Below are 13,978 nucleotides of genomic sequence, written 5' to 3'. Positions count from 1 at the left end.
AGGAAATGGCAAGCCATTCCAGTATTCGTGCCTGGAAAATTCCATGGACAGAGGAGACTGGTAGGCTACAGTCCATGGGGTTGCAAAGAGTTGGACACGACTGAGCACACATGCACACAAACACTCTGCAAATTATGATGTTAAAATAGCACCAAGTAGTAGAGCAAATTAAAATAGTGACGCACGGGGACTTCCCTGGTGATCCAGTGGCTGAGACCCCACGGTCCCAATGCTGGGGCCCAGATTCCATCCGTGGTCAGGGGACTCGATCCCACATGCCGCAATTAAGACAGGTGGCACTTGTAAAGAACCCACCTGACACTGCAGGAGATGTAAGAGATGGGATAGATCCCCGGATGGGGAAGATCCTCTGGAGGAGGGCACAGCAACCCACTCCAGTATTCTTGCCTGGATAATCCCGTGGACAGAGAAGCCTGGAGGGTTACAGTCCACAGAGTCGCAAAGAGTCAGACACGACTTAGCGATTAAGCATGCATTCATGCTGCCACTAAAGATCTTGCATGCCATAACTAAGACCCGGTGCAGCCATATAAATAAAAAAGCAAATAAATATTTAAATAAAATAATGATGCAGGAGTTCCCTGGTGGTCCAGTGGTTAGGATGCCACACTTCCATTGCAGGGGGCATAGGTTTGATCCCTGGTCGGGGAACTAAGATCCTGGGTGTCACACAGCCCTCTCTCCCCTGCACCAAAAAAAGAGGTAAAGTAGTGACAATTCAAAATGAAACAGTTCTTGGATGTGCATAACCCTGGCATTAACTGTTAGATGCAGACCTACTTTTAAGTCAAAAATCACTGGGATTCTCATACATACATTCAGCCCAGAGGTAATAGCTTACATTTTGTCAGCTTCTCTTTCCATAGAGAATTGTGGGTTGTTTTAGAAATCTATTTGCAAGATTATAATTGATGAAGAAAAACCTCTTAAAAATGTAGTGGTCACTCTACCATATAATACAATGAAACTGCATATCATTATGTCAGAGTAAGTCTAAAAATTGTATAACATACTGTGTAGTTTAGAGGCTAAGTGTGTACATGATACACTCTTCTAGAGGTTTCCCCCACTGTCCAAAAAAAAAAAGAAAGTTAAAAAAACTTTTTAAATTATAAAATATTAAGTTTACTGAGGAACAGGAAGTAGTTAAAACTGAAATAAACAAGTTTCCCATTTAACCGTTCAGCTCAATTTTATGTTTGACAGGCATTAGGTATACTTTACAAACATAGTTAAAATACAAGTAGACTATTACATATACTGCAACTCTCACTCCCCCCAATTCCCTTCACTTATATGTACTTTGAACATTTGTATTCCAAATTAGTCCTCTTTAAGATTTTTCTTTAAATGGCAAAACATCAGTTTTCAAACCAACCAATACAATTATGCATAAAGAAAATATTAATAATTTTCTACCCTGTGATGATTCAATTTTGTGTCAATTTGACCTTGCTACAGTGCCCAGATATATGGCAAGCACTAGCCTAGATGTTGCCACGAAGGTACATGCAGCTGTGAATAACATCTACAATCAGCTGACATTAGGACTACACTCCATATTGGACTTCCCTGGTTAGGAATCTGCCTGCCAATGCAGGGGTCACGGTTCTATCCCTGCTCAGAGATCTCACGTGCCGAGGGGCAGCTCAGTCTGTACTCCACAACTGCTGGGCCCGAGCTCCACAGCCCAGGACTCACCACTATCGAAGCCCGTGAGCCCTGGAGCCTGTGCTCTGCAACAAGGGAAACCACCGCAATGAGAGGCTCCCACTCATTGAGACTAGAAACAGCCTGCGTACAGGAACAAAGCCAAAAAATAAACAAAAGTTTTTAAAAAGCGCTTAAAAAAAGATTACACTCCATAATATGGGGGGGCCCCATTCAATCAGTCAGAGATCTTAGGAGGGAAAAACTGATTTCCCAGAGAAAGAATTCTGACTTAAGACTAAAACAGAGGGAGTTCCCTGGCAGTCCAGTGTATTCACTGCTTCAAGCTGCATGGCACAGCCAAAGAGAAAAAAAAAGACAACTAAAACCCTGCCTGAGTTTCCAGTCTACTGTCCTGCCTAACTGCCCTACAGGTTTTAGACTTGCCAGCCTCCCAGAGTCATATAAGCATATTCCTTAAAATAAACCATGCATGGGCACACACACTCATCCCACTGGTCCCTCTTTCTCTGGAGAAGCCTAATCCACAACCTTTACAACCATTCTCTACTGACATAAGATTGTGCTTTTTCCTCTAAGCGATGAGTTCATGATATACCTGTAGAAGTCTCCATCTTGTTTCTTATGATAGCATATCATGTATATCTTTCCAGGTCAGCAGACTGAGATATAACTCATTCTTCTCCTGAGTCCGTGGTAAGCTACTGTACAGATTATTATATCAGCAAGGGACATATAGGCATAGGGAGTTTCCAGTTTTTTGCTCTTGGTCCCATGATTTGCATCAAGTTTGCAAGAAACTGATCCATCCATTGCCTTTGTCTTCTATTCCCATACTCTGCTTCAGGGTGGAGCAGCTGTCATCTACCAAAAGCTTACTATCAGATTTTCTCAGCTGTGCCTTTAAAAATAGATAGCCTGGATTCCACGCCCAGTGTGTCTAACATGTGCCCGGATCCAGTGGGATGTGAATTCTCCAAGCATTTAAGGTTCACCAGCAGCCAGCTCCTCCCACTGACCTTCACGTGAACTCGATCACATAAAGGTATGTCATCTGATCTCTTAGGCAGGGGACCAGAGACCACAAGGCTTCCTTTTTTTTTTTTTTTGCCAATTCCGTTTTTTCAATAGACCACTGAATTTATTTCAAATGTTAAAACAGGCACCTAGAAAATATTTTCAAGTAAAAAAATAAATAAGTAATGAACCAGGTTTGCATTTCATCCCCTGGTTGTTTTATCACAACCAGAGGTGTCCGCCTAGCCAACAGTTAACCAAGGATCCTGCCAACACCAGGCGTTAGAAGGACTGCGGGGGTCCTGAAATTTCAAGACCCTGATGGCATCCCACCTGTGTTCCGTAATCTCAAAGCTGCCTTGCCCAGCAAACCCAATGAGCCAAATTCACTGGCCCCTACTGAGCTGCAGACTGGGAGGCCACACATGTCTCCAGGCAATTAGTAAGATGATCTCAACAACTTCTCTAAGCAGAGAGAAATGTCTGCAGCCACCTTCACAAATGCCAGATCTACTCCAACTTCCCGGACGGTTTAAGAGCTTGTCTTTGTTCAAATGTTTCAATGCATCTGAAATAACCACAAATCATTTTTATTATTATATATTACTACAGTTTATTAAATAATGACACAAGGTTTATGCCACATTTTCCAACAATGTTTAAATAAAGAGTTCAAAATATAAAGGCTTATGAAAACTTTTATAGTCTTTATATAGTAATATACACTATTTCTGGTGCATGAATAAATACAGAAAACAGAAGCCGTTCTTTGTATCACAATCAGCCAAACTTAGCCATCAATGATTACACAAATCCACAAGCAAACAAAAAAAATCCACTTTCTTCATTTGGGTTATAAAAGCTAAAAATCCCTTTGCTACATTTAACAATACCCAAGGGGGTGGAGGGAGGGAACTTATAGTCACAGCCCCGGAGACAAGGAGACCAAATCTCCCAGTCCTTCAAGTTCTTCCTTGGTTAGAAGCTTCAACAACTGCATAACTCTTTCAGGGAACAGAAAAAAAAAAAATCAAAACAGGTTAAGACTCGGTTCTATAAGGTATTTATAATAAGTCTGCACTGAAGATATACAGCATTTTTGTCTTAAAAATGTGCTTACCTTTTACAGAGAGGTTTGGTGTTCTTTTCATCCTGGTATGAAAATGAACATATTGGAATAAACTGATATAATGAATAGTGCATGACATTCAATCTTTTCACGGTCTTCAAAATGAACTCACTTCTACTGTTTTAGGAATTATATGTACACTTATAATGTTTTCTACATTAAGGGGAAAAAAACAAAGAGTGGCTCATAAAAAGTCATCCTTTAAACTCAAGGAACCCAAAAGTGAAAGCCTTTCTATAGAAAGCCCTTACATCAATGGAATGTTCTGGTAAGAAGAGAAGTCTCCTCTTTAAACATATGGTTTAGTACAAGGGACAAGGCCTGAAGAGGGTCAGCTCTCTAGTATCACACCCGGAGCTGGTCAGCGAGAACTAGACTTCCATCTGAATCTTGAAGCAATCAACACCTACCTGCCCCTCTGACCTCCTCCTTTCTTGTCTTAGCTCTTACTTTTGGAACAGAAATCCTGCTTCACAAAATCTTATTTTCAAAGTCAGCATTAATATAGAAGGCAAGGTGAGAGAGACCAGGAGAAAAACTGCCCAATCCCCCAAAAACATCTGCGTGCCTTCTGTTCTGCTTCGAAGGAGGAAGCAGTCCAGGGGCTGGACGGACTGGGAACCTGCATATACCACAAAGGTGCCTGTCCTGGAGCCCCAGCAAGTAAGTATTACTGTCCCTCTCACAGGGCTTCCGAGGTGGCGCAGCAGTCAAGACCTGCCTGCCAACACAGGAGACACAAGAGAAATGGGTTCGATCCATGGGTTGGGGGGACCCCCTGGAGGAGGAAATGGCAACCCACTCCAGTATTCTTGCCTGGAAAGTCTCATGGACAGAGGAGCCTGGCGGGATACAGTCCATGGGGTAGTTAAGAGTCGGACACGACTGAACACACTCTAAGGGTAGAACCAAAGTTACCCAAGTGAATGTTGAATATATTTTCTTTCCTAGGGATGTCTCCCAGAAGTATAAAGGTCCTGGGACTCTCTCAGAGTCACTTTTTATTCTGAAAAGAGTAAGATGAAGACGAGAAAGAAGAATGATATCCTGTCTTTAGAAGAAAAGAAGGAAGCTATTATATACCTCTTATCAGACTTTGCTGCTGCTGCTAAGTCACGTCAGTCGCGTCCAACTCTGTGTGACCCCACAGACGGCAGCCCACCGGGCTCCCGTCCCTGGGACCCTCCAGGCAAGAACACTGGAGTGGGCTGCCATTTCCTTCTCCAGTGCATGAAAGTGAAAAGTGAAAGTGAAGTCACTCAGTCGTGTCCGACTCTTCGCGACCCCATGGACTGCAGCCCACCAGGCTCCTCCGTCCATGGTATTTTCCAGGCAAGAGTACTGGAGTGGGGTGCCATTGCCTTCTCCGTATCAGACTCTAGGTATACAAAAATATTGCTTTTCAAATTTCAAGCAAGTATTTTCCATCCAAACTGATAAGGAAGTCCAAGACAGGAAATATTTTAACAAACGTGACCAGAACTAAAGTAAAACCCGGGAAATCTGGAAAAAGCAACTCTTCAATTAACTTGCTACATTTCACTATGGGAAACACAACAGCACGTTAGCCTTTCTTTCACAAGAGTTTTATCACAGGACCTCACCTGGGAGAAGTCCATGATAAAATGACTCTCTTCACACATAGGAACTATTTATTCTGGAATTATGGCTATACAACACCATGATGTAAAGACACTTATCCTACAAGTCTGGTAGTAGGAGCTACTGTTTTCTTCACCTGACCCTCAGTATCAACAGATGTTATTATCCCTATTGTAGGCTGGGAGACAGAAACTTTGCTAATATCACAGAGAAAATTATTGAGTTGGCCAAAAAGTTCGTTCGGATTTTCCCCACACTCTGGCAACCTGAAGAAACGTTTTGGCCAACCCAGTACTACCACCACCTAGGACAGAACCCAAGTTGCTTAAACACACCTCCCACAACACCGACTTTGCTACCTTCCAAGCCAACCTCTCACACCATCATGAGCTTAGATGGTAATACTTTGTAACAATTCCCCACAAAGGTCGAGTGGTCAAAGGCTTAAAAGTCACTTATTATAAGTGAAAGATCCTGCCAAAATAGAAAATTACAAAGCAGTGCAATGTTCCAGGGATCTCTATCCTGCCCTGTTTATACTTGGGGTACACCAGGTCTCCATGTGTGAATTTCTTCAGCGGACACGAAGCCAAAGCCCCCCCAGAAGCTCAGGAACAGTAACACCATCTCAGATGTTCTATCCCACAGTTCCAAAGAGCTTCTTCAGAACAGTCTGGGAGTCTCCGCTATGAGCTGAGGTGCACCAGGAGTTACTCTTCGCCTGAAGGAAACAGTCCACAGTTCCTGACCTTCATGCAAGTTTTCTTTAGCAAGAAACATGCATTTCCTGTTATCTTTGATGTCGAAGGGCACTTGAATGGTAAGGACTAGTGTCTGGATGTTACAGTCGAGGCCGTTAAACATTTGGTGCAGAGCGTCCGACGGGGGACACAGCGATCTGAGCTAACCCAGCCCTCACCTGTTGCTCACACCCCAATCTGTGGCGGGCCAAGCAGTGAGAAGCAGTGGGAAAGACAGGAAGCTTCGCTATTTCAGAGGTGAGCGTTTTCAGAGGATGTCTCATGCAGTCTTGACCTGTCACAAATCCAGTTTCTTCAGCTGCTCATAGGTCACAAAGAACTGCAGGTGTATTAGTTAAGGCTGACATTTTATGCCATCTTAATCCTGACCCACCAAAACAGACCCACAAATAGCACACACTTCCTAACAAACATGTCTGGGCAGACAATGTGCTGTGGGCATGATGAAATATGAGGGGCTCCATCCTCAAACACCCCAGAAGAGCTCCCCGGGAGCCTTCCCAAGATCGGCTTGGAAGAGACAGACCACAGTCGAGGCACACAAATCCCTCGCATCAGCTGCAACAGCTTCTGGGAGTACATCCATACTGCTAGCTTTTCTAACATTGGGGAAGACTGTACAGAATAGTCAAGTCTGTAAGAGAAGGCAGGAACCCTAGAAGTTCTCCTCCAGGGTGGCCGGTAGGCAAGCTTCCATGGGAGGGAAGCACAGATAATGACGAACAGGGGTGGTAAAGCAAGTATACTCAATTAAAAAAATTTTTTTTTTAAGTAGAACAAGGGTGGTAGAAACCAACATCTCCTACTTTACAATTCTTTCATTCCTAATAAACTGTTGTTTCTTTCCTGCCTCTCACTTTGGTGTGATGGACAAACTGCTTATCAGGCAAATAATTCTGGAGCTAATTCCTATCACTGGGCACTCTCAAGCATTCTAAACATAGCTGCCAAACCACATCCTGCCCAAGGGTGGCCAGGGATTTACAGAATAAATAAATAAATCCTTGTCTCTCTCTGAAATCATAAACACACTCAGCTCCTAGAGCAGAGTCTAAATAAAGGTTTTCATTGATATCATTGGCTTTCAAGAACACCATCATTAAACCAAGTTTCACAGAGCCTGGCAGAGAGACTTTATACCTGTGTATAAAGAAACTAAATAGTTAACTTCTTGAATGAGAAGAATTCAAAAGAGAAAAAAAATCTCCTTTTAATTATAGTTAATAACCCGATAGTTTATGCAAACAACATTCTTTCGGTATATCTTTGTTCAGATCTACTACAACAGAAAAGGATACAATAATATTCCAAGGACCAAGTCTCAACCAATTTGGCCAAAACCCTTTATATAGAGCAAAAAACCCTTCATTCTTCCATGTCTGTTAGAAGGGAGGGGAAAAAAAAGTTAGCACCCAACTTTCCAATTATGTCAAATATGCCTCAATAATTAGTAGCCAGACTGAACTGGTCTATTTTTCTTAAAAATAAAGTTCTGTTGGAAGGACTATCTACGAAATCATTGCCCACTGCCTCACTTTGTTCTTTAAAGCTTTCTGCCTAGGTGAGGACTCGGGCTCTGTACCACACCATGCCACACCCAAAGCAAACAGGAGCTGGATGAAGTGAGATTTAATTCCAAACTAGAGTCTACTGCCTCCTTGCCATGTGGACTCACAACAGGTCACAAATTAGAAAGGGAGGCAACAGTGATAAAGGTATAATTCAGGGCACCTTTATTTCATGTTGTTGGATGGACAACATTAAGTATCTTTGCTTCATTAAAGCAGTATTTTGAAGTCTAGGGGTGTGCCAGCATCATGACGGAAACAGCAACCACAGAAGTGGTCCCTCATCTTGGCTGCTGGCAGTCAGTAGCAGAGACAGTCCCAAACTGTCATCTACTCATCAACAGCAGGCCCAGTTATTTACACTGCAAATTAAGGTTACGATTCATGGGTTCCTTTCAGAGATGTCTGAATGAAGGATATTCATTCCAACAGGAAGGCGATATATTCTGGAAGCAGACACAATTCTACTGTCATCGCAGAAAATATGAGTATTTTCTCACCCTTCACAGCAGAGCAGAGACAGAAGAAAAATGAACTTTCATTTCTAAATACTCATTTAAATTTTGTATTTATAAAAGCCCCTGTGTTAGGCAAATACTGTACCATCTCAAGGCTTTAGAGCATCACTCATTGTAGTTATATTAAGCCCTCAAAACTTAGATACTTCTTTGATTAAATAAATATAAATTTAAAAATGTATATATATATGTATACATATATTTGGGGGGCAGTTTCACAGACAGAAGCAATCCACAGAATGTTGAAGACTAAGCAAATGTGCTTATTTAACCAGTGTCCCTCATATTAATATACTATATTCTATGAACAAGGCTGTATTATTATGCTTATACTTATTATAAATATATACAATATTTCTACATGACATTATTCCAGGCACCACGCTAAACATTTCGGCAGTATTTTCGCAATGTTTTTATAATAATCCTGTGACACAGGTGCTATCACCGTGCTACTTGTGAGGAAATGGAGGTGTACACTGTCTGTACACAGACCAGAGTCACAGGATTACAAGTGACAGAACCAGAGGGTCATCGGGCTCTAAACCCTTGTGTTTTTAAATCATGAAGAGAAACTCTTCAGAGGGTAACATGGAAGCCACAGAAAGAACTCACAACAGTGCACAGACGGACAGCCCCACTCACCTGTAACAAGCAGTCCAGGGTGCCTTTGTAGCCGGGGCACTCGCCATCGCGGAGGACTCTCTGATTCATCATACGTGTCCTCACCACATCCACAGGGTTTGAGGCCAGGGCTCCCGCCAGCCCACAGGTGAAGCTTGAGCTATAAAGGAGACCATTAGAGAAGCATATCAAAGGCAGGAAACAGCCGCCCCCCAAATTAGGTTAATGTGTAACAGGTAACAAGACAGAACGCATGCGAGTCAGGACCTTATCTAAGTGCTACACAGACTTCTAAACACCGGCACTGTTTGTCCTGGCTTATTAATTCCAGTCCCGGCTAACAATACCTTTGAGGTTCTGGGCTGTCGTAGAAACAGGAAGGAATACAGAAACATACAAGGAACATCTTCCAAGGATGATCTATTTATCTATCTATCCACCTATAAACAGGCATCAGAGTAATTTTAGCTGTATCATAACTATCCTGTCCTAAGAGATCAGAGACAAAGATTTCCTCACTGTAATATAATGCCCACCGGGGGCCCATGGGACTACTAAACTGATACCTGGACCATAGACCCATTCTGGCATCAACTAACTCAAGAGTCGGGTTTCACGGCTTCGGAGCTACTAACACTTTGAACAGATAAGTCTCTGTTGGGAATGTCTTTGCTGTGCAGTATAAGATGTAAGTGGTTCACTAGCCTCTCCCCAGATGATGGCATTAGCACTCCCCGTCCAGCTGAGGCGTGAGAATCAGAACAGTCTCCAAAGTTGCCAAACGTCATAGAAACAGAGAGTAGATAAGTGACTGCGAGAGCTAGGGGCTGGGGGAAACAGGGGAGAGGTTGGGAAAGGCACACCAACTTTCAGTTTTAAGATGAAGACGGTCATATAAAGCAACTTGTTGTTGTTTAGTCACTCAGTCCTGGTCTGACTCTTTTGCTACCCCAGGCTCCTCTGTCCATGGGGTTTCCCAGGCAAGAGTACTGGAGTGAGTTGTCATTTCCTTCTCCAGGGAATTTTTCTGACCCAGGGATCGAACCAGAGTTTTCCGCATTGGCAGGTGAATTTTTTACCACTGAGTCACCTGGGAAGCCCTATAAAGCAACTATACTCCAAAATAATTAATTTTAAAAATAATAAATGAATAAGGTCTGAGGGTCTAATATATAATATGGTAGCTATGGTTGGTAAGAGTATACATAATTTAAATTTGCTACGAGAGTAGAATAATTTTGTTCTCACACACAAAATGATGGATGTGTTAATTAACTGGATGGGGGTAATCATTTCACAATACACATATGTATCAAATCACATTGTGCACTTTAAATATCTTACAATTTTACTTGCTACTTATACCTCAATAAAGTTGAAAAAAATTTTAAAATATAAAAATAGAAGTAAAAGAATGCTAAACACGATCATAGTTGCGTAATAAAGCACATGTGATATACTTTTGTGGGGCTTTCCCGGTGGCTCAGTGCTAAAGAATCCACCTGCCAATGCAGGAGACTCAGGTTCTATCCCTGGGTTGGGAAGATCCCCTGGAGGAGGGTATGGCAACCCACTCCAGTATTCTCACCTGGAGAATCCCATAGACTGAGGAGCTACAGTCTACATGGTCGTAAAAAGTCGGACATGCCTGAACACAACACAGCAATATATTTTTGTAGATGTACTTACATGTGCATAGAAAAACCTGAAGGTACATATCAAACAGTTAACAATGGCTACCTAGGTAAAAGGTTGAAGGCTTATTATACCTTTTCCTGCTTTACTTCTGTACCATACTTTTCAAATATGAGAATACTTTTATAATACACTTTCTTTAAAATGTCTATAAATTTGTAGTCAATTTCCACTCTAAAGTCATGCATACCTAAAACATTAATTAAAAAAAAAAATCCATAAACATACAGGAAATGGGTGTACACCGTGTCTCCCATCAGGCCTGAGACAATCAGATGCTTCTTGGTGAGGTCATAGACTGGCAGCTCCACGCCGACCACGATAGCAGCCCTCTGAGCAGTAAGGGACACACCCTGGGTGAAAACATCAATAATGAAGATTCAGACATCTCTCCCCCACAAACGATGGCCAATTTTTATACGTCTGCCTGCTGGTGGGTAGAAATGCAGTGACAGAGGGTAAGAAGTCAGAAGCTCCAAAGTCTAATTCTGATTCTGGTACTAACTGTACGACCTTCACCAGGACAAGTCACCGCTCAGCGCCTCCGGTTTCCTTCTACGTACGGAGAGAATGGGACTGGGTCGCCTTTCGGATCATTCTATGAACTGACAGTCCCTAGAATACTAGGAAACAGCATTCCATACCAGCGCCTGATTAACGGTCTTCACAGAAGCCATGACACCATACCACTGAAAAAACCCAACATAACTGTAAGCCCTTCTCCCTAAGAACTTAAAAAAGAAAAAAACAAACAAAAATTCAGCCTTCATAGCATTTCTTCCATGTGAATTACACGAAAGTTACTGTAAAATCATGACACATTCCTGATGTAAAATCATGACATGTTTTCATTTTACAAATTAAGGAAATTAAGCAAGAAGATCCCTTCAAGGGCAGATGTCATTCTTCAGTTACTTCATTATGCCATTTGGATTAGATAAAATAATGGAAATAGGGAAAACAAAACCTTTTTTTTTTTAAAGAAGAAGAACCAAGTCAGCTCACCTTCCACAGTCCTCTCGTGCCCTCTTGCTGGTAAATGTTAATGAAGTTGCCTATCATTCCTCCTTGAAGGGTGCTGCTTTGAGCTTGCATCCGTATCTAAAGATTAAAGACTAACGTGAGAAAGAAACTAGAAAAAAAAAATCTGCTGTTTAATAACCGTTAAAAGAAAAAAAAACTGTACCATATATATTACTATAAAGCTAGCTTAAGTTTATATGGATTGGTTCTTAGGCACTTTGGAATCATCAAAAAGCATCGAGGAAAAGTCCAGAGTATTGCAGGTAGTAGCTCATTAAGTGTCAAAACAAAACTATTGTTATTATTAATAGTCTTTTGAAATGGAAAGAAAGTGGCATATTTTCCTCTAGGTTACTAAGCAGGAAAGACACTCTGAGTGTTAATTCTGAAGACTTCACATAATTAATGAGTATCCAGTGTGCCTGGCAGCATCAAGCATGGGCAAGCACTCTTCTTAAATTAGTTACTCCACGCCACTATTATTTCACTCCAGCCAAACCGAAAGGTATGTGGATGTGCTGGCCAAAGGACAGCATGTGACGCCCTCACACTCTTTTACACTTGAACTTACAAGTGAACTTTACCACAGCCATGGAATTCACATGACCAAGATGTCAACATAAAAATAACGTTTGATGTAGCTCTCCACATTTTTAAAAATAAAGAGGGACTTTTCACTAAAAACTGGTACCTTATTTTGTCTGAGGGAGCACATGCATTTACCTCGAACTCTAAAGGTGATTGCTACTGCCATGGTAACATGCGAAAATAAGACAAAATGCAGTAACTGCCTCTCCGAACATTTAAGAGGTGAATGAGTGTGGAAACTTTTCTCTAGCAATCTAACCCCAGCACGGGGTAAACTTATAGCCTGGTAGCTCTCTTTGCACCCGTGTAACTGTAGCGTCCCTGCCATATACAACTTTGATGTTATCAGAATCTCCTACTAGGCTGAAGACTGAAGGCAGGGTCCTTGCCTTAGTCATCCTTGGATTCTAAGCACACAGGACACCAACTTGTACAAAGAAGAGTGCAATGAATGCTGCTTGTAATTACGGGGGAGAAGGAGAGGGAGGGAAGGAAAGGGAAAACTTGAGAGGGTTCAAACAAGGACTTGCACCTAATTTTGACTTTAATTAGTTAGCCCCAAGGGATTTAAGAAGACTGTATCCTGGTGCTGTCGGCAAGGTCATCTAATAAGGTATGTCTACTTGTGGTTAAGTAAATATTTTCTTTATTATTTCCTGGAGTCAGATTAATGGATAACATAACGCCTTCAGAAAGGGTCACCAATATGCAGCCTCAACAGGTGTAAAACTTGCAGTCCACCTATTTTCAAGAACCAATAAAACACAGGAGATTTTCAGTGACAAATGAAATGCATCCAAGCCTAAACGTTTTTCTCTGGTTAGTCACCAAAACCTCCCAAATCACCACCGTCTCCAAGAACAGGCTGTACTTGTGAGCTCACCTGCATCAGTGGGAAAACCACCGAGTGCAGCTTTCTAAGTCAGAGGCTTCACAGCACTAAACTGTAAACAGATTCACACGTGCACAGTGTGTTATATTCACAAATTTTCATGATCTGAGTGTTGATCTCATGAAGAAAATGCAGAGTGTGCCTATAAGACACAGGGCTGTGGTGGTGGTTTAGTCACGAAGTCGTGTCAGACTCTTGCAGCGCTACGGGCTGCAGCCTGCCAGGTTCCTCTGTCCGTGGAGTTCTCCAGGCAAGAATACTGGAGTGGGTTGCCATTCCCTTCTCCAGGGGATCTTCCCAACCCAGGAATCGAGCCCAGGTCTCCTGTATTGCAGGCAGATTCTTTACCAACTAAGCTATGAGGGAAGCCCAAGATACAGGGCTGCCTACCTTCAAAACGTCCGTTGGATTAGCAATGCTTGAGGATATGACTCCAGAGAGAATCCCACAGACCACATTTATCAGAAGGGTTTCATCTGCAAAGACACATTATTTGACTTTCACATATATAGAACTTTTCATGTGAGTAATGCATATACAAATGAAATTCAAGTACACACCAGTTGTTCACTTAAGAGAATAAAGAAATATATGCTTAACGAAGTAAGTGATTTTAAAAGAATTTGGGATTTTGCTGGCGGAAGAGATTTTGCTCAGGAAAAACTTTTTATTTTTTTTTAATTACTTCTTTTTATTGTGTTTTTTTTTTTTGACTGCACTACTTGGCTTACAGGATCTTAGCTGCCCAACTAGGGACTGACCTGAGTCCTGTGAGTTAAAGTCCTAACTACCAGACCTCCAGGGAGGTCCCATAGCAAAATTTCTTGATACCTAAAAAGGAATGTGAATTATCATGGAAGAGTAACCAC

The 13,978-nt window shown here is 41.9% G+C and overlaps 1 protein-coding gene across 5 annotated transcripts in view; it reads right to left on the bottom strand.

Annotated features, from left to right (window-relative positions):
* Positions 1 to 3,296: 3,296 nt before the first annotated feature.
* The window catches only part of SLC25A30 (solute carrier family 25 member 30), an 89,422-nt gene continuing 78,740 nt past the window's right edge, over positions 3,297 to 13,978 (bottom strand). Inside the window, exons 4-11 of one of the 5 annotated variants that reach the window (XR_006338959.1) lie at positions 13,500 to 13,585; positions 11,612 to 11,707; positions 10,835 to 10,959; positions 8,933 to 9,071; positions 7,500 to 7,580; positions 6,360 to 6,520; positions 3,830 to 3,861; positions 3,588 to 3,713 (exon numbers count right to left, since the gene is read on the bottom strand). Coding sequence is in view for 3 of the 5 variants with exons in the window: in XM_043892323.1 (XP_043748258.1) it covers positions 6,479 to 6,520; positions 7,500 to 7,580; positions 8,933 to 9,071; positions 10,835 to 10,959; positions 11,612 to 11,707; positions 13,500 to 13,585 (569 nt within the window). In the remaining 2 variants the exon portion in view is untranslated. Of the gene's footprint in view, positions 3,862 to 5,233; positions 6,521 to 7,499; positions 7,581 to 7,610; positions 8,271 to 8,932; positions 9,072 to 10,834; positions 10,960 to 11,611; positions 11,708 to 13,499; positions 13,586 to 13,978 lie in introns of those variants that run through there. The other 4 variants (XR_006338958.1, XM_043892320.1, XM_043892323.1 and 1 more) reach the window with 4 other exon arrangements.

This window comes from Cervus elaphus, chromosome 30 (genome assembly GCF_910594005.1).
Source record: "Cervus elaphus chromosome 30, mCerEla1.1, whole genome shotgun sequence".
NCBI lineage: Eukaryota > Metazoa > Chordata > Mammalia > Artiodactyla > Cervidae > Cervus > Cervus elaphus.
The sequence above is the reverse complement of the archived record's forward strand: the minus strand, read 5'-3'. Positions and strand labels throughout refer to the sequence as shown.